This window comes from Danio rerio, chromosome 16 (genome assembly GCF_052040795.2).
Source record: "Danio rerio strain M-AB ecotype USA chromosome 16, GRCz13ab, whole genome shotgun sequence".
In the NCBI taxonomy this organism is placed as follows: Eukaryota; Metazoa; Chordata; class Actinopteri; order Cypriniformes; family Danionidae; genus Danio; species Danio rerio.
Window position 1 is genome coordinate 36,397,757 of NC_141036.1, and position 21,273 is coordinate 36,419,029.

At 36.0% G+C, this 21,273-nt stretch overlaps 2 protein-coding genes across 2 annotated transcripts; both read left to right on the forward strand.

Annotated features, from left to right (window-relative positions):
- Positions 1-588: 588 nt before the first annotated feature.
- prpf31 (PRP31 pre-mRNA processing factor 31 homolog (yeast)) lies at positions 589-9,221 on the forward strand. Its single transcript, NM_200504.5, is given in 14 exon segments — positions 589-679; positions 781-990; positions 1,082-1,142; positions 2,523-2,606; positions 3,196-3,293; positions 3,461-3,567; positions 3,875-4,044; positions 4,280-4,437; positions 5,070-5,159; positions 5,259-5,386; positions 6,948-7,020; positions 7,126-7,254; positions 8,380-8,478; positions 8,609-9,221. Coding segments are annotated over 13 exon segments (1,527 nt in total). The 5' UTR covers positions 589-679; the 3' UTR covers positions 8,729-9,221.
- A 2,154-nt stretch (positions 9,222-11,375) lies between these two features.
- Positions 11,376-19,753, forward strand: LOC137487923 (uncharacterized). The gene is made up of 10 exons (XM_087287304.1): positions 11,376-11,641; positions 12,409-12,702; positions 13,264-13,572; positions 14,163-14,438; positions 15,247-15,341; positions 15,457-15,504; positions 15,655-16,033; positions 16,184-16,354; positions 17,455-17,543; positions 18,650-19,753. Exons 1-10 carry the CDS (start codon positions 11,524-11,526, stop codon positions 18,698-18,700), a joined length of 1,830 nt encoding a protein of 609 aa, XP_087143430.1. The 5' UTR covers positions 11,376-11,523; the 3' UTR covers positions 18,701-19,753.
- The last annotated feature ends 1,520 nt before the right edge of the window (positions 19,754-21,273 follow it).

The window sequence follows — 21,273 nt, forward strand, 5'->3', positions numbered from 1 at the left end:
ACAGTTTTGCATGTGTAGGGCTGTGATTGATCTAAAAACTGATTTGTCTAACAGATGAACAGTAACAGTGCACTGTGAATGTCATTATTATTCAAATATTATACAAATTCATTTTAAAATAAAAAGCATTACACATCTACAGGGGCTGGACAATGAAACTGAAAGGCCTGGTTTTAGAGCACAATAATTCATTAGAGCGATGGAGACTATTGGAGCGATGGCGGAGAGGGTAGTGCTGGATAATGCTGGATAAGTTGGTGGTTGATTCCACTGTGGTGGCCCCAGATGAATAAAGGGATTATGTCAAAGGACAAATGAATGAATGAATGAAGGAATGAAGTTTATAAACTTCATTTATTCATTCATTTTCCTTCGACACCACAGTGGAATAAACCTATAGACCTTAAACAAATACATGCATCCAAATTATTGTTAATCGTTCAAAATTTAATTTCTTTCATGTCCAAAATGTGTACAAGGTGCAAAAAACAAATAGGTCATGGACTTTTTTTTTATTTCGAATCTTCCTGAACACATTTCCCAGAAGCCTTTGCTGTGAAACATGTGACGTATTTACTGTGCGACTGCAGATCGTTGTTTGCTGTTGTGCGTTCGTAAGTCGTTGCATGTCGGCTTCTGTTCTTTCCGTAAAGTGAGAAGAAAACAGGCGGGTTGAATTGTAAGTTTGGTCTGATTTTACCTTGAACACTTTCTTAAAGACTGCGTTGATCAAACAGCAGTGTTTATTGTCTGTGGTTTATTTCCTCGCTGTCATCGCAGATGTCTTTGGCAGACGAGCTGCTTGCGGATTTGGAGGAGGCAGGAGAAGAGGACGGGCTGTATCCCGGCGGAGAAGAGGGAGAGAGTGATGGAGAACCCGGAGAGAGACAGGTTGATGGAGGACTGGAGGACATCCCGGAGGAGATGGAGGTGGATTACAGCAGCACGGAGAGCGTCACGTCCATAGCTAAACTACGACACAGCAAACCGGTCAGTTTCTGACATCAATAACACACAGGCAGCTTCATTTCAGATCTATTTTTAGAACCTAACTTATTGCAGACTTGTTGATATGTTGCAGTTCGCTGAAATCATGGATAAAATCAGTCACTATGTTGGAAATCAACGCAAGAATTCAGAAGGTAAAGTTGAGGTTGTTTTTATTCACACATTCAGACTTTGGTGTTCAATAAAATACTAAAGCAGATTTTAAAAGCCTAATATAGATTATTTATAATGACGTAATGTTATAAACACAAAGTAACTACTTGTGACAAGGTCCCTGCATTGTTTGTCACGCTACTTTGGATATTATTTCTGAAATCCCATTCAGGCTAAATATTCAGACTTCAATACAACATTGGTACTACTGTTTGTCTGCACAATGTTGTATTTTCATAGTCATGGGCTCCTGATATGATTTCTCTATTTAGAATTTGTAAAGAATACTTCTCTGAAATTGCATTAAGAAGGTGAGAGTCAGAATGGGCAAATATAACACTTACTTTACATCAATGAGAATAAGTAGCTTTCTTTTTTTGTGAAGCGTGCTGGTGAACATTGATATTAATTATTCAAATATATTTTTTTATATTCAATAGTCTTCCCACAACACACATATTGAACAACATATTAACACAGTACATAGTTACAAACATACACCCCATAAAGAAAGAGGGAGACATTTTTTTTATAAAAATAATTATGAAAATGGGGATAAAGTTTTACTTAGGATATAGCAACCCCTGAGCATTTAATGTAGGACAGGAAAGGCTGTCACATCTCATAAAATCTTTCTGTAGAGCCTGGGATGGTGTATTTAAGGTACTTGAGTTTAAGATGTGATAACACTTCTAATACCCCGCGTCTGGCCAATAATGAAGAAAAGGCAATGATTTCTACACGATTAGCCGATAAGTACATTTCTTCTGGCACTGCACCAAAAAAATAAATTAAAGGATCAGGATCCATATCATTGTGACATAGATGAAAATGATCTAAAAATATTGGTCCAAAATTTAGCTAATCAGGGGCATCCACAGAACACAACTCAGATCTGCTGGCTTCAAACCACATCTGGAGCAAGATGAATCTGACCCTGAATACATTTTTGCCAGATTACTCCTTGATAGGTGAAGACTATGAAGCCCCTTAAACTGTAGAAGACCATGTCTAATACATACAGAGAATACTAATTTTAATTAACATTGAAATTAGGAATTAAAATCTGCTCACCCTCAATGGTTTAATGGTTTAATTTAAAACAGTGAAATTAGGAATTAAAATCTGCTCACCCTCAATGGTTTAATGAGGTTTTTGTTTTGTTTTATTTTGTTGAATACAAAAAATGTAAATATTTTGAATAAAAATTGAAAACTTTAACTATTGACATCTGTATTAAGAAAAGCAAACACTATGGAAGTCAAGGGTTACAGGTTTTATGTTCAACCAAAGGAATGAATTTAAACAGTTTTAGGCACAAGTGAAACTTTTTTTAACATGGTATTTCCACTTTATTTCAGTGTCTGGACCGGTTGAAGCAGACCCAGAGTACAGGCTCATTGTTGCCGCCAACAATCTGACTGTGGAAATAGACAACGAGCTTAGTGAGTTCACTGTTTGTTTTATACCTGTGTATTAAAGTCACATTACATGAATTCTAACACTTGAGCTATGAAGGCAAATTTCAGATATATTTGCTTAATTATTAATTTTTCCAAATGAGCTTTTACCATGATTCTGACTGTTTTTGCATTTTAATATCCTGAATTTGAAATTCTGTGAAATTCTGCATACATTATTTAATTACGTTGTATTATTATTAATATTATTATTATTATTATAGTTTTTTTCATAAAATGTTATAATGCTTTTGAAGTGGCTCTTGGAGCATAGCAGATGAAGTTAATGTCCTCGTATAATGAAATGGCAGACAGTGCTTGAGTTTGTCTGTAGTAAACGAAGCCACGCAACTGATTTACACACAACATGCAGACTTTATTAAACCGCAAAAATACAGTTTATATATATTCACAAGCACTAGTCTGTATTCAATTGGATTATGTGAACAGTTAATGGATGACTAGATTTTGTTAGCTTTTTCTGCATCATGAAGCCTCTTTAACCCTTTCAAACATTAGAATTATAAAACTTCTTACACATTTTAAGATCACTTTTTCTTTATTTCTTCCTCAGATATCATTCACAAGTTTGTTCGTGACAAGTACTCCAAAAGGTTTCCTGAGCTGGAGTCTCTGGTGCCAAATGCACTGGACTACATCAGAACTGTTAAGGTATGTAGAAACCTGCCTGTCTGTAATTTAGCTTTTATGAGCAGACTATTTCTGTCAAAACTGTGTTTTGTGAGTTACACTTTCTAATCAGCTGGGGTTTTTTGTTAATGAAGTTTAAACATTAATACTTGTGTGTTCGATAATTTGATGTGTTTGTGTGTCTTTAGGAGCTGGGCAACAATCTGGAAAAGTGCAAAAACAATGAGACCCTTCAGCAGATTCTCACCAATGCCACCATTATGGTGGTCAGCGTCACAGCCTCAACCACACAAGGGTGAGTGAGCGAGCAGATACGTCCAGAATGGTTATAGCATAGGTCTCTAACTCAGTTGCTGGAGTGCCGCAGCTCTGCACAGTTTATACAGTACTATGCAGAGCTGTGGCCCTCCAGGAATTGAGTTTGAAACCACTCGGTTATACAATTGACAAAAATCTTTGTTTATTGTGTTTGTTATTGCTTTATTTTTTGTAAAGAAAATTTTAAAACATTAAAAATATGTAAAATAGTGATAAAAATGTGTTGCGTATGAAAACATGAATAAAATGGTACAAACCCTAAATCATTATTCTGATGATTGCAGAACGATGCTTGGAGATGATGAGCTCCAGCGATTGGAGGAGGCCTGTGACATGGCCCTTGAGCTCAACCAATCAAAACACAGGATCTATGAATATGTGGAATCCAGAATGTCATTCATTGCTCCGAATCTTTCAATTATTGTCGGAGCTTCAACTGCTGCCAAGATCATGGGTGAGCAAAGATGTTGCTGGATTAAATGAGTTCACATAGAAGTCACCTTGTTATGTTGACAAAAAATATATGTTTAAATTGTTTTAGCATTTTGAATGTTTCAGCTATTTACTGACGGAAATTATGCTTGCTTGGAATCATATATATATATATTTTAGTGCTTTTTGTTTACTGTAAATTGATCACTTCTGTTTATTTTTTTTGAACATATTCAATTCTTTCCTTTTTATTTCAGGTGTTGCTGGTGGTCTGACTAACCTGTCCAAGATGCCCGCATGTAATCTGATGTTGCTGGGAGCGCAGAGGAGAACACTGTCTGGATTCAGCAGCACATCTCTGCTGCCCCACACAGGCTACATTTACCACTGTGATGTAGTGCAGACTCTGCCTCCAGTGAGCATCAACCTTTGGTTTCATTAAAAGTAGTTCACTGACAATTAGTTCCACCTGGATATGACATTGTTGTGAAAAAATAAGACATAAGGTTACATTTGCATGACGATAATGCAGCTTTTGATTTTGAAGTTTCATGTATATGCAGCAAAAATGTCTGATGATTATAATAATAATAATAATGATGTTGTTGTCGTGTAAATGAACAGCTAAAATTAATTTAAAAATTGATATTAGTTACTTACTATTAGGTACATTTCATAAAATCATTGAGAAATAATAGAAATTGGCCATCAGTAGCCATGAAAAGACAAAGATTTAGTGCTTTAACAATTAATTGCATACAAAATAAAAGTTTGTAAAATATGTGCAAATACATATTATGTAGAGTTTGAAGTCAAAATTAATAATCATCCTGTGAAATTTGCAAATTTTATTTATAATATTTCTCAAATGATGTTAAGCAGAACAAGAACATTTTTACAGTATTTCCTATAATCTTTTCTTCTGGAGAAAATCTTATTTACAATTTGTATATAAATATTTTATAAACAAATAAACTTTTTCTATTGCATATAAATAAGAAAATTTGTAAATCTTAGTAACAATGTGGAGTTAATCTGTGTTTGCAGGATCTAAGGAGGAAAGCAGCTCGTCTGGTTTCTGCTAAATGCACTCTGGCTTCTCGCGTGGACAGTTTTCATGAGAGCGCAGATGGCAAGGTGACAGTAGATCATGATCTGCATCTCTGTGCTGTTCATTCACTTTAGAGTATATCAACTAGTTAGACTGTAAGCATTTGTATGTGGGTTGCTCTGCAGGTTGGCTATGATTTGAAGGAAGAGATTGAGAGGAAGTTTGATAAATGGCAGGAGCCTCCACCAGTCAAGCAGGTCAAGCCTCTTCCAGCTCCTCTGGATGGACAGAGGAAGAAGAGAGGAGGAAGAAGGTGAGGGTGGGAATGTTGTGGTCTTGTGAATGGCATATAAAATTAAGGTCTTGGTGCATCTGTGCTGGATGTGAGTTTTTGACTATTCTATAGCTATATATAGATATAATCTAATATTCTATAGATATAAAAATACCATAATATGTTTACAGATATTTAAAAAACTTGCTAAGCGGACATTCTTGTGTATCTGAAAAGCAATGCTAAAGTCAGTTATTCTGCTTTAAAAATGTGAGTTACGTGCCAGAACGCTGTCTTTGTTTTGGTCATTTAACCCAGTTAAGCTAATTATATTTCAGCTGTCTAGGTTGCCTTCATGGAAAATAGCTTATTTGATTCTTTTAATCATAAAGGCTCTCAAAGCATGCAATAGCAGCCCCAAAATGAGACGCAGATTCAGAGTTCCACATGAGGTGGTTATAAATTAGCAAATCATATAAATATTACGAGCGTAAACATTAGGTGAGCAGATTACATTGTAACCCCGTGCCCTAACAGCACGCTACATGATGAGATTTGCAGTGATAAGCAATTTGGCTGTCTGCACCAGACAAAACACGACAGAAATTTACATACAGCCATTCAGAAGCACAGAATACTACACTGCGCAGAGCGTAATGGTAATTTTTACAATCTAATTATTACCTATTAAACCTCTTTTACATTATTATATGCTAAATAATTAATATTTGTTGGCTTTAGTCACAGTTCTAATGTTAATTTTCAAATGGTTAACTTAAAGATGATCTGCTGCTGCTTTCAGTAGTATGACAATACATGTCATGTAAAATGCAATGGCATTCAAACTCACATTGTTAGCATCTAACACTGAATAAAGCACATGAGCTATACCTGAGGTGATCCATTTCTCACAGGTAAACAACAAGATTAACTGTTTCTAAAATAGAAATGTACAGTTTTGTTAGGACAAAAACTCCTTTTTTGTATAGCAAATATTTCTTCTATCACGTGCCATTGCTTTTAGTTGACAAGCTGTTCAAATCAGCCTTTAGGCTCGATAGTCAGGCACACTCACATAAATCTGGCAACCTGCGCTTGCATGGACTTGTCAGAGGAGGAGCCGAGTGAAAATGTGTTTTGATCCTGTAGTGCAATACCAAGTTCAACCACTGGGTGTCAAACTTGCATACTGCACTTTTAAATGACTAAGTTTTTGAGAAAATATAATGATGATGACAAGTGCATTAATGAGAAAAAGTAAAAAAAAAAATAAATACTCTTGGAATAAGCAGAAAAAATAAGTTTTCAAACTTGAGAGATCAACTTTTGTTATGTTGAGATCATAAGAAAACAAGTAAACTATATTGACGCATGGCCTTGAAGGACTTCAGTCGATATCGTACGCATCAATACTAAAAACATGATTTTTGACCATTGTTTTTCCTAATAAATCATGTTTTTTTATTGTTGTACTCCTCAATATACAACAAAAACAAGATATCTACTATTACAAAATATTGAGTTATCTGTCTTTAAAAAGAAACCTTTCATATATTAAAGAATTATTTTGATTGACCTGCATTTGTCCTGGTTCTCTCAGGTATCGTAAGATGAAAGAAAGACTGGGACTGACTGAGATCAGGAAACACGCCAACAGAATGACGTTTGCAGAGGTCAGATGAACTGCATCAGCAGCTCTCCATTAGTGTGCTTGCTTTTGAAATTCTATAGATTGATTCAGCTACTGCGGGTTATTAACGTTCTCTTTCTCTGTGTAGATTGAGGACGATGCCTATCAGGAGGATCTGGGCTTCAGTCTCGGTCAGCTGGGAAAATCTGGCAGTGGCAGAGTCAGACAAGCTCAGGTCAACGACTCCACCAAAGCCAGAATATCCAAATCTTTACAGGTACATCTGCAGCAAATACTAAGGGAAAATGAAGCTTTGAAAGCAAATTTACTTTGCTTGGGGCATTTTCACAGATGGCTAATTTGCTTATATTTTCGCTTATATTTTCTAATCTGGTGCGTTTTCTTTAGAGATGTACCAAAATGAAAATTCTGGGCTAAAAATGAAAGCAGACATACGAAATGCTCCGAAAAACCGGAAATGCTTTGTAATAATTATTTATTATTTTATTAAATTATATAAAGTCATCTTTCAAGACTTTTTAAGTTTGACATAATTGAATTTATACGGATTTAAAAACAAAAACAAAACACAAGCCAGTAAAATAACCACATGTCCTTAATTTGAGCTGTATTGTGTTATTGAAAAGTTCCCGATAAGTGATCAATTTATTAAAGAGATATTATAAATAAAAATTATATTAAATGACTAATTAATACTGATTTTATTTATAAGCCTCTTGTGCTCGTCAAGCTGCTTTTATAAAAAAAATTAATTGAAAAAAAAAGTGAAATAAATTTACCATTTATAATAAGTTCAACTATAATAATGTATTGAAAGCTATTTTGTTCTCATACATTTTAAAATAAAATATATGTCTATGATGGCAAAGCTGAAAATTCAACAGACATTACCCTACATTCAACATTACCCAACTACATTCAGTGTCACGTGATCTTTCAGAAATCATTCAATATAATTTGCTGATTTAGAGCTAAAAAAACATGTATTATTAATATTAATGTTGAAAGCCATGATACTCATAAATTGTTTGCTGAAGTCTATTTAACCGAATGTATTGTAATACCATTACAACATTGATGCTGTAAAAGGAACATTATGAAATTGATAAGTCACATTAAGCTTTCACCAGAAGTTCATCATTGGCTGAAAAACACTAGCTCTGCATAGAGCCCATTCAATCATTTTTTAATGATTTCATTTTTAAACAAACCTCTCAAGGACATTAATCTGGGATAAATCCTCCTGAATCACTTGTCACCTCTGAGTCAATTTGCTGCCTTGCTCTTCTTTAACAGAATTGAATGTGTCAGCTTGATTGTTGTCATTATTTTTATCCATTATTTCTACACACGTGGTCTTACATCAGTTGTGTTGTTGCAGAGGACACTGCAGAAGCAGAGCATGACGTACGGAGGCAAGTCTACAGTGAGAGACCGATCGTCTGGAACCAGCTCCAGCGTGGCCTTCACTCCTCTACAGGTACACTGTCTCGCAGTCCAGCTGCTTTTGACTCTTTTCGTGCACGTTCTGGTTCATTGTGGCGTGCTGAATCTCAGACTGCCAGCGTTGGTTTGGTTGATTTGTTAGTAAAGCATCTGTTCTCTGTCAGGGGCTGGAGATTGTGAACCCACAGGCTGCAGAGAAGAAGGTGGCTGAAGCCAATCAGAAATATTTCTCCAACATGGCTGAGTTCCTCAAGGTCAAGCGTGAGAAGGAGGACAAGGTCTGAGACGACGGCGGCGGCGCATCAGACATGCAGTGACAGCCATGGATAAATTAGCAGATGAAGTGTGAATCTGTCACACACCCACTCAGATGGACTTGTGTGGGGACGGTGACATCATGAGGATTGCTGTCATGCACATTTTGTACATTTGGTTTTCTTTTTGTATTTCATCAAACAAAGGTGTTTAATGCTGTCTATATAGAACAGAACATTGTAAATGCAAGTTTTCATTTTAAGGAATTTTTTATTTTTATTTTGACAATTACAAACAACACTGAGTGAATAAAGTTGCTCATCTAGTTGGACCAGAGTTTTTTCTTTTTTTCTTTTTAGTGCTTGTTAACTTTTTTATTTGTCCTGTAAGAAACTAATATTACATTCAAAATAATCTAAAGTGGTTGTCTCAAACTTAATTCCTGGAGGGCCGCAGCTCTGCTCAGTTATGCTCTGACCCTGATTAAACACCGCTTCTCCATCTAATGAAGGTGTTCATAACCCTTTTGAACACCTGGATTATTAGGATCAGGTTTGTCTGCAACACACATCATATCTGAAGCGGTCCTGAAATGAGAAACAAATGTTGTGCGGTGCATGATTTAATAAATAATGGCAATGATTTTAAAAATAAGAGCAAATTTAAATGCCATGGTGACTTTAATACCAATTAAACAGTATTTAATAGTAATCAAAATACTGCAGCCTTATGAAGACAAATCACACACAGCGCAGTTGTAGACTGCATTGGGCGATCTGAGCTACTTTCCTTAGAGAAGACCCCCATCATTTCTTTGTGCAAATTCTATTGTTTTACACGCACACACATTTTAATTTTAAGTTAATGCATTTCTCAAAACAATTAGTACAAACTGCAAAACCTAGTTGCTAACCTGCAAAAGCGCATCACATGCTCAAAATGGATAGTTCATTCCTCAAAAGCAAGTATTGATGTCAATGAAAGTGTCAGTGTCATCAAAATGAAAATTCCTGACACCATTGTTTATGAACAAGACCGTCAAATGGCTTTGTCATGTTTTCATGACAGTTTACTTTACATTTTTTTCAATGCAGAATATGGAAGGTAAATCCTGCCAATTTTAAATAAATCAAATAAACATTGGAAATGAAAATCAGATTAACAATTTCATTTTAAAACACTGTTCGCAAAATATCTGCCAAAATTGAAAATGAAATTAAATTATTTCATTTTTATTTTCATTTTCACTTTGACAACACATCGTCCCAAACAAATTGATAAATAAAATAAAGTTGCCGATTTAACATTTCATTTTCACTGCATTTCCGCATCAAGACTGCCAATATTAAAATGAAAAGCCAAACTGAAAAATAAAACGCAAACACAATTTTCACAAAGCCTGTTATTAATGTTCATGCTATAATAGTGACACAATTCAAATGAAAATGTAAATTTAAGCTTTCCTTTTATTGACACTTTTTCTTTCCAGTTTTCATTTTAGATTTCATTTTCAACTTCAAGCTGCATGCAAAGCCTATGCTAATCAGTGGGAGGGACGTATTCAAGTGACGTCGAGTGCTTTCACACACAGAGCCCGAGGGCAGAAGCATGGTTTTGATGCATGGGGCAGCGTGAGTTACTAGTGTAAATACAGTATAACAGAAGTAAAATGGAAAAACTGTTAGTCAGCTTTTACGTGAAGCAGCTGCTGCATTGGTAGAGCAAGAGGAACAGGGGACACAGGAAAACCAAACGTAAAACTTCCGTCCCGCAGCAGGAGTCGCGGGCTTCCTCGGTGGGCAGAGAAACTGCAGTGTAAATGCGGAAGGCCTTGTGATGAAGTCGTATTGTATATACTGTATTAGGTTTTGTGACGTTAACAACTTGTTAGTCCTAAAATCGTTGAAAAACAGCTAAATTAGCTTGGTAAGCTTGTCCCCTGTTCCTCTTGCTCTACCAATGCAGCAGCTGCTTCACGTAAAAGCTGACTACCAGTTTTTCCATTTTACTTCTGTTATACTGTATTTACTCTAGTAACTCAAGCTGCCCCATGCATCAAAACCATGCTTCTGCCCTCGGGCTCTGTGTGTGAAAGCACTCGACGTCACTTGAATACGCCCCTCCCACTGATTAGCATAGGCTTTGCATGCAGCTTGAAGTTGAAAATGAAATCTAAAATGAAAACTGAAAAGAAAAAGTGTCAATAAAAGGAAAGTTTAAATTTATTTTCATTTGAATTGTGTCACTATTATAGCGTGAACATTAATAACAGGCTTTGTAAAAAAGTCAGTTTAGCTTTTCATTTTAATATTGGCAGTCTTACGTGGAAATGCAGTGAAAATAAAATGTTAAATCGGCAACTTCATTTTAATTATCAATTTGTTTGGGACGATGTGTTGTCAAAGTGAAAATAAAAATGAAATAATTTAATTTCATTTTCAATTTTGGCAGATATTTTGCGAACAGTGTTTTAAAATGAAATTGTTAATCTGATTTTCATTTTCATTTCCAATGTTTATTTGATTTATTTAAAATTGGCAGGATTTACCTTCCATACACATACACCCGAAAAAAGCAACTAAAAATTATTGTCTATTACTTTGTTCTGATTTTTTAAATATGCTTTAAATGGGCCAATCACGTTTCAGCTTGGTGTTGCTGGAATTTAGAATGTCAATTGACGTTCCATCACGTTCTAAAGTTGACGTGTTGCTGAATTTGCGTCATTACTCAAGATCTGGTAGTCTCCAAATACACGAAGACTATCTCTCTGATAGATCGGTTTTTCAAAGTTCTCGTTTTTTAGACTATTTACTCTTTTAAAATGTTGACATTACTCGGAGTAATTGCTTTAGTCCTGCGAGAAAGGACCGTCAACAAAACCCACTCAGATGGGGAAGAACTCGTGGAGAAAAACACTCCATCCACGATGACCAGTGATGGTAAATCATGTTATAAGAACACCAAAGTCTGTATATAGGGCCCTAATGTTACACTCGTTGTCGTTTAAGTGTTTTATTATTCATTTTAATATTATCTTTAATTAGCCTAGTTTTATCAATCGGTTTTATAAAGTGTGTAACATACAGTCGATTGTGTATCTACAGTTGATTTAGTATATTTCTTCAGTTATTCTCCATATTTCCAAACCAGCACGTCTCTTGGATAAACTTATTTAAAGATCACGTTTGCCTGTAGGCCTATACAATTTTTTGTATCTTTGGGCAGTTTTCATCACAACTCGTGCAGGAGATTTTGGTTTTATTTGTCTCATAAACTAAACGAATGAGCAGTATCTAATTTAATCTGTAACAATCTGTATAGAGGCAGTACGAAACAAGCGGCTTTGAGAATTTCAATTCTGATTTAATAAATATACCAAAGTGACTGAGAACATCTGTAATGCATTACAGTATAATAGATATTGTGCTACAAAATTAAAATAAACAAATAAACTCATCATCATACAGTTCTTACATAGCATAAACGCTCACTTTGTCATGCAACTGCAATTCATTGCTTTAAGGTAGGAGGTAAGGTCAAAACACAAAAAGCATAACAAGCACATACATGCATGTTAAAACCACAAAACTAAACCCCACATAGTCACTTCATAATTTATATTATCCATTGATTAGGCTAAATAATATTTCATTTGAAATTTGAATTAAAAAAATCCTTAGTTATTGCATATTTTTTCTCTTTTTAGGTCGAGAAATTGATGGCAGGACCGAACACCTGTCATCAGAGGAACCAAACACCAGTGGTTGTCCAGTCCATGTTGATGACCACAGTGAGGTCCTCCTTTCTCCCAGCTCTGCGCCGACCCTTCAAACTCCAGACCATGCTGCAGCTCAAAATATTGACGACGTCCCTACAGTCTGTAGTGAGGATGATGTCCTTCAAGCTGCAGTGCCTTTGCTAGCTGACTTGTGTGCACGTGTTCTTCAGGACACTGAGCCACAGTCATGCCAGCAGCAGGATATGGAGAAAACTATAACTGGTCAGTTTGTTAACTCACTCACCATTAAGCAATTCAATGATTAGACGGCAGTTTAATAAATTTCAGTTTGGTTTGTGAGAAAATTGGCAAAACCTAAAATGGCTTCCTTGTTTTGTCAGTTGTGAACATTAACAGTTTAAAACATTTTAAATAAATGCCTGCCTGGTTAAAATAATAAGAAAAATGGCAACAGTTTACAATAATATTTCATTGATTAATGATATTTATTTTTTTGCTAACATGAATTAAGAATAAAAAAAATGTGTACTGCATTTGTTGTAAACAATAGAAAATTCTTACATTTCTTACCCCTTAATCAAAATAAGAGCAAGATAAACAATTAGAAAATACAGTTAGCTAAAAATGATTGTACAAAATTAAGGAACACTGAATATTTATTTATTTCATTCATTTACATAAATGTGTTTGTCAATGTTTCAGTATTCAGAACACTACTGAGCATTTACATGGAGCAGTGTCACTTTTTCAGTGTTAATATTTCGTTTATCAAATGTGAATAAAAAAATCCTTAGTTATTACATACTTTTTGCTTTTTTTTAGGTCGAGAAATTGATGGCAGAACTGAATACCTGTCATCGGAGGAACCAACCACCAGTGGCTGTCCAGTCCATGTTGATGGCCACAGTGAGGTCCTCCTTTCTCCCAGCACCGCACCGACCCTTCAAACTCCAGACCATCCTGCAACTCAAAATATTGACGACGTCCCTACAGTCTGTGCCATGTCCGACTGTAGTGAGGATGATGTCTTTCAAGCTGCAGTGCCTTTGCTAGCTGACTTGTGTGCACGTGTTCTTCAGGACACTGAGCCACAGTCATGCCAGCAGCAGGATATGGAGAAAACTGTAACTGGTCAGTTTAATACTTACCATTAAGTAATTCAATGAACATGCACAGACTAGATGACAGTTTAATAGAAGTGTAATAATAAGTGGTTCAGTTAAATTTCAGTATGGTTTGTGAGAAAAATGGCAACATTTAGAATTGCTTCTTTATTTTGTCAGTTGTGAACATTAACAGTTTAAAACATTTTAAATAAATGCCTGCCTGGTTAAAACAATACAAGAATTAGTAACAGTTTACAATAATGTTTCATTGATTAATGGTATTTATTTTTTTGCTAACATGAATTAAGAATAAAAAATGTGTACTGCATTTGTTGTGAACAATAGAAAATACTTAAATTTCTTACCCATATTCTAAAAAAGAGAAAGATAAACAATTGGAAAATACAATTAAGTAAAAAATGATTGTACAAAATGAAGAAACACTCTGAAAATGTATTAATTTTATTCATTCACATAAATGTTTGTCAATGTTTCAGTATTCGGAAGACTACTGTGCATTTGCATCGAGCAGTGTCACTTTTTCAATGTTAATATTTCATTTATCAAATGTGAATGAAACAATCTTTAGTTATTACATGCTTTTTCTTTTTTCAGGTCAAGATATTGATGGCAGGACTGAAGGCCTGTCATTGGAGGAACCAAACACTAGTGGCTGTCCAGTACATGTTGATGACCACAGTGAAGTCCTCCATTCTCCCAGCACTGCACCAACCCTTCAAATCTCAGACCATGCTGCAGCTCAAAGTATTGACAATGTCCCTACAGCCTGTGCTATGTCCGACTGTAGTGAGGATGATGTCCTTCAAGCTGCAGTGCCTTCGCTAGCTGACTTGTGTGAACGTGTTTTTGAGAAGAAGAAAAACTTTTTCGGTCAGTTTGCTACTTTGACACTCATTCATTAATTTAATGAACATTCACAGTTTATCTCAGTTTATAGGGTGTAACTATATATAGTTCTGTTCAATTCCATTACAGTGTGGAAGAAAAAAACGTAAAGTTAAAATGTTTGTAATTTTTTATTACTAATATCAGTTATAATATATATTATCATAAAAGTTAGAGCTCTAATAATCTAAAAATAATCAAGTAAATAAAAAGTGAGAAAAAGTGAATTCTACATTAATTAATATAAACATATATTTGAACATATATATGGATTTTTCAGTCATTAAAACAAATCAGACAACTACTATTATTAAAACCTTTGCTGCATGGACAACTAATAAATCTGCCAAATTTTATTTGACAGAAAAAACAACAGTTATATTTAAGTTTTATTAAAATACTTTTTTTCACCTGTATTCAGAAAACGCAAGCACCTAAAATTATTGTTTAAAATTCTGGGAACATTGAATATTTATGAAGGTGTTGTACTCACTCTTGTTCATTCATGCACAGAGATGTGTGGGAGCGCTGCTGAGAATTAACATCCAGCTGTGTCACTTTTTCCCTGATTTGATCAGTCTTTTTGTCCATATTTTGTACACATTGACTGAACTTAAAGTCCTGCACCAAAATGGTTAGGTGCGAATAGTTACACCCCTACAGTTTAGTAGTTTAGGCTTCAGACTGACTTAAATATACATATTGTTTAAATGTTTTTGATAACTAACATTCAGCTATAGTAGTAAGTGTAGTCACATTTTTTTTTCAACAAATCTGATTTCTCTTTTAACAGTCATCAATTCACGCAAATATGAAATTGGTGAGGAGCTCGGTGAAGGTGGTTTTGGAACTGTCTATGCAGCGACTCGTTTGGATGATGGACTTCAGGTATGAATCTGAATTGCAATAATAATCTAGCCATTCATTTTGTCCTATTAGTCTTATCTCATCATTTCCTTTGTTCCTAATTCTAAAACATCCATTCTTTTGTTTTGTTGATCAGGTGGCAGTGAAACACTGTCCCATGTTCTGCACGAAGTTCATCAGCATTGTAAGAAGAGTGTGCTTTTTGTTTCTTCTCAGTCTCACAATTTTACATTTCAAACACGTCATGCTAACATTAAAGGATTAGTTCACCCATAAATTAAATTATGTTATTAATTACTTACCCTGTTGTCATTCCAAACTTTCTTTCTTCTAGGATGGTTTTGCTCAACCACTTCCAATAGAAATTGCTCTTCAAATCCTTGTCAATCAAGGCCCAAGGGTTCCTGAAATTCTTGAGCTTCTAGACTGGCAGGTGGAACAGGGCTTCTACCTCATGGTCCTGGAACGGCCCATACCCTGTCAGCCCCTGAGCGCTTTTATAAAAAGCTATGTTGGCCCCATTAAAGAAGATGCCATTCGGTTTATCATGAAACAGGCGGTATTCGCAGCTCAAACATGCTGCCAAAGAAAAGTGTTACACCGAGATATTAAGCTGGAGAACCTCCTGATCAACCCGGACACCCTTGAGGTCAAATTGATTGACTTCGGGTGCGGAGAAATCCTCCGAGATGAGGCTTACACAGCCTATTGTGGTATGTATGAAAGCTGTGGTGATGAGTTGAGGGCTTTTCATGCTTGACTCTGAGTGGGCCAAGCTCTCAATCAAATGAATTCTTGCATAGTAATAATGGATATTCAATTAAAAATGGCATGTTGATTTAAACAAAATCTCTTTCCTCCAGGCACCGAAGAGTTTTGCCCTCCTGAGTTTCAGATGACTGGCAAATACCACGGAGAACCAGCGACAGTGTGGTCTCTCGGGCTAGTCTTGTTTGTAATGCTTTTCTGGAAATTTCCAACATTACGTGAACTGAACAGGATCATGACAAAAGACATAGAAGGCCTGTCAGAAGGTGAGATCTTCATTTCAGCAAAGAACAGTTGTAATGTTTTAGTCTCAAGGCAGGTGCATGAAATATTGCTGTTGTACGAACTTGTATGCGATTTTCCCATCAGGAGAAGTGGAAATCATTGATGCTCATATGGTCATTGCTGCATTGCATATTTTTAATAACTCATCTCTAACTGAAAAAAACTAATTTATATAAAAAATAACTGATTTATTTTATCTTAGCCATGATGACAGTAAATAACATTTGACTAGATATTTTTAAGACACTTCTATACAGCTTAGAGTGACATTTAAAGGCTTAACTAGGTGAATTAGTGTAACTAGGCAGGTTAGGGTAATTAGACAAGTTATTGTATAATGATAGTTTGTTCTGTAGATTATTGGGAAAAAATATCTTTAAGGGGCTAATAATTTTGTCCTTAAAATGGTGTTTAAAAATTTAAGACTGCTTTTATTCCAGCCGAAATAAAACTTTCTCCAGAAGAAAAAATATTATCAGACATACTGTGAAAATTTCCTTGCTCTGTTAAACATTACTTGGGAAATATTTTAAAAATAAATAAATTCAAAGGGGGGCTAATAATTATGACTTTGACTGTATATTTCACTTTATAATTCACAAATCAGGTATACTGGTTTCCCGATAGATTTTTATCAAAAGCTAATACATGAGACAAAGGTAGAATGAGAGAGAGATTAACTCTGAAAGCAGTGTCTACCTATGTCCATGTTTTTGACACTATATATAATCTTCTGACCTTCATAATCTACAATCTTCGCACCATGTATGTCTGCCTTTAGACAGAACAACAAATTAACTTGTGACTTAAAAAAGATGATCGTCTTGATCAGGGAAGGGCAACTTTCATCCTGGATGGCCAGACTTTTGCTCCATTACTAATCAAACAAACCTGAATCATCTAATCAATGCTTTTAAGATCACTGGAAAGCTATAGAAACGTGTGTTCGACGAGTGTTGGAGCTAAACTCTGCCGGATAGCGGCCCTCTAAGAGCAAAGTTGCACATCCCAGATCTAGATCGTTTGAGTGTCAACAAATTTCAGTGTTATAATCATATGTCTCTCTTTTCTTTCTGTACAGAATGCTGCGATTTTATGCGCTGCTGTCTCAAGACAGACCCCAGAGAGCGGATTGAACTGGAGCGCCTCAACCTCCATGCCTGGCTTAAGGTAAATACATGTTAATGACTTATTTTTGATTTGATTTGATTAGCTAGTAGGTAATAGGCATTATATTTACAGGTTTATGGAAAGCTGTACAGTTAGTACTAATTAACTGCACAGAGAATAAGTTGCTGTATGATAAAAGCTTCTGAAATGACATAGATATTTACATTAGATGTCGCCTATGCTATCGATGTCTATTGGAAGGAATGCATCAATAGAGCCGCTATTTTAGTACAGGGTAGCGCTCCTTTGAAATTAATATGGGACCAAGTTGCAGTGGAGGTGTATAGACATATACACATATATCTATGATCGAGAGTTTTCCTATTGGTTAGTAGGCCTTTGCAAATTTTACATCACTTTTGTACATCAATGGTTAAGTGACCGCACGGGCATTCCTGACAAAGAACATGTTTGTGTGCATGGAAATGTATTATCCTCCCTCCCTGTTAAATTTGATCTAATCCGTGTCCTGAAACACACCCCCTCGCCTGCTTTCACTTCTTATTCTAATGGAGGGAGCTATTCTTTTGTGAATGAATGACTCGTTCACTTAGCCGACAATAATACAAGTTTTTAGCACTGCAGCGTCTTGTGGTCATATTTATTTTGCATTGTTTGCTTATTTTATTCAACAAAACTAGCATAAGCCTACAATTTAATGTGAGTTGGTGCTACTTTGCTTTATGGTCAGTGCAGTAAGAGACTGTATTATCATCAATAATGCTACTGGTTTGGCACAAAAGTTTGTAAAATACAAAAACGTAAAAAATTTTATCTTACCTATAAATGTTCTGCCTTTGTGCTTTGTTTTCCTTGTTTGCTCGTTACTACACCCGTACACAGCGCTAAAGCCCAGCATCTTCAAATTGGCTTTAATCTTGACTAGTGCGGTTGACTTTTGTCCTTGGGAGCACTGTACAAATGTGGCGGCGGTATTAATGCACGCTCAGGGTCTGTATGCGATATCTCGTGTATATATCTTTGCTGAAATTATTTGACCTGTTCTTTAATGTCCAGTTTCTTTACTTTAGGCAATATGTTGCCTATATTTGTTTTTTTATGCAGTTTGTGTGATGACAATAACATGATTTCTGTTTCTGTTTCAGACCAAAGAAGAGAAGATCAGCGAAACAAGCTACTACATTTCATTTAAATAGTCCTGTTATGTGTGAATCAGACAGTAGCCTTCGATTAAATAAACTCTCAACTGATTGACATTTTATATTAGCATCTTTGATTTATCCAGGAGGATCTCTCCTGGACTAAAAACTCCACTGCACTGGCCAAAAAATCCCAGCAGCGCCTCTACTTCCTCCGCAAACTCAAAAGAGCAAGAGCACCAGCCCCAATCATGTACACCTTCTACAGAGGCACTATTGAGAGCATCCTGACCCGCTGCATCACTGTGTGGAACCTGCAATGCATCCTGCAGGAAAACACTTCAACGCATAGTGAGAACAGCAAAGAAGATCATTGGTGTCTCTCTCCCCTCCCTTCAGGACATTTACAGCACACGTCTTACCCGTAAAGCCCTCTGCATAACAGCAGATGCCACCCACCCAATGCACAGCTTCTTCAGTCTGCTGCCATCAGGAAGGAGACTGCGCAGTCTCCAGGCCAGGACCAACAGACTGAAAGACAGCTTCATACATCAGGCTGTCAGGAAGCTGAACTCTCTCCCAGCTCTGCTCCCCGCTCCCTCCCCACGCACCTCCTCCCCTCGCAACTCTGGACTCTGACACACATACACACACACTCACACTCACACACACACACACACACACACACACACACACACACACACACACACACACACACACACACACACACACTCATACTCATCTCACTTTATGCAGACACACCATACTACCTCCCAATATGACACTGTCACTTTATCACAATTATCATGTTTACAAGTTCTTTCTGCACTATACTGTTCTTTATCTGCACAACTCTGGTTTACTTTGCACTCATTTGCAATATGCCCTTAATGTCACTGTATTGTTTACAATTTTATTATATTTTTTAGACCACATTTATGTGCAATGTATATACTGTACATTTTCTTTTTTTTAAACTCTACTATTTTTTTATATATTTTATATTAATGTTAAGCACCTTGGGTCTGAGAGTAACGCAATTTCGATTGTCTATATGTCTTGTACATGTGGCTGAATTGACAATAAAGCCGACTTTGACATCTTTTAAAAGTCATCAATTCATCCACTTATGAACTTGGTGTTCTGCTGGGTAGAGGAGGCTTTGGGCTTGTTCAAGCAGCAAGCCGACTGGAAGATGGCCTTCAGGTATACATTTTCATGAAATAATATTTAGATTACTGCTTTAAATCAGAGTATCAGATAAAAATAATGAATATATATGTGATTATCATTTTTGTGCTTAATTAAACTGCTTCTTTGCATTTATAATCTTGGAGCTCGATATGTCTGTTCAGTGTTAACAACTGAAATATCAGCCTGATCTCATGAGAAAACTGAACTATTTTTCCAGTTAGTGGTAATAGGTACAAATTCCTAATTCGAATTAATTTGTACGTAACAGTAAGGTTTTTAAAAGAATGCATGGTCAACCTGGATGAGCAAATTACACCAATGAGATTGTACAAATTCATACGAATTAACCACTAAATTAAAAAGTTGCTGTAAGATAATGTTGAAAAAATTTAAACTCTGAACGCAATGATTGTGTATAATTCCATAACACATCCTTCTTTGTTTTGCTCAACAAGTGGCAATAAATTTGGCCACACCGAGAACGTCAAGTTCATCAACATTGTAAGTAGGCTGTGCTTTTCTACTCTCATTGACTGTTTTACTTCAGATACTTCAGATACTGAGTATATCTAAATCCCTAGACAAATAGTTATTGTCAACATTTTTGTACATGATATCCATCCAATCATCATAACAAATATATTTCTTCCATGACGGCTACTCGGAATCACTTCCAATGGAGGTTGCTCTTTCTGTTCTTGCAAACCAAGAACCCTCAATCTCTGAAATAATTAAGCTTTTGGACAGGCGCGTGAATGAGGACGAGTACATCATGGTCCTTGAGCGGCCCATGCCCTCTGAAGAGCTGGCCACCTATCTCCTGCGCCAAGAGTCGATCATTGACGGAATGTGGCACGGGTTATCATGTGGCAGGCAACAGTGGTAGCGCAAACGTGCTGCGAAACAAAGTGTTTCACCGCGATATTAAGATGGAGAACCTCCTGATCAACCCGGACACCCTCGAAATCAAATTGATCGACTTTGGATGTGGGGAAATCCTCACCGATGCACCTTACAGATGTCTTGCTGGTATGTATGATCCCTTAAAACTGTGAAGCGTGTCTCAAACTGTAGTGAGGACTTTGAGTGGGTCAAGCTCTTACGTAGCATCATAGAAGGAAATCCACTAATCAATTAATACTAAATATTTAGGCACTATTTACTCGTCTTCGAGTGATTTTAATCTTTTATGAGTTTTTTCTGCTTTTGAACACAATAGAAGATATTTTGAGGAAAGCTGGAAACCTGTAGCCAGTTAGTAGGAAAAACAAATACAGTACTGGAAGTCAGTGGTTACATGTTTTCTACTTTCTTTAAAATATCTTCTATTGTGCTCACAGAAGAAACTCGGGAGGTTTGGAACTAGTCAAGAGTGAGTAACTGATGACAGTTTTAGTTTTTGGGTGGGCTATTCCCAAAAACTGACAAACATCTGA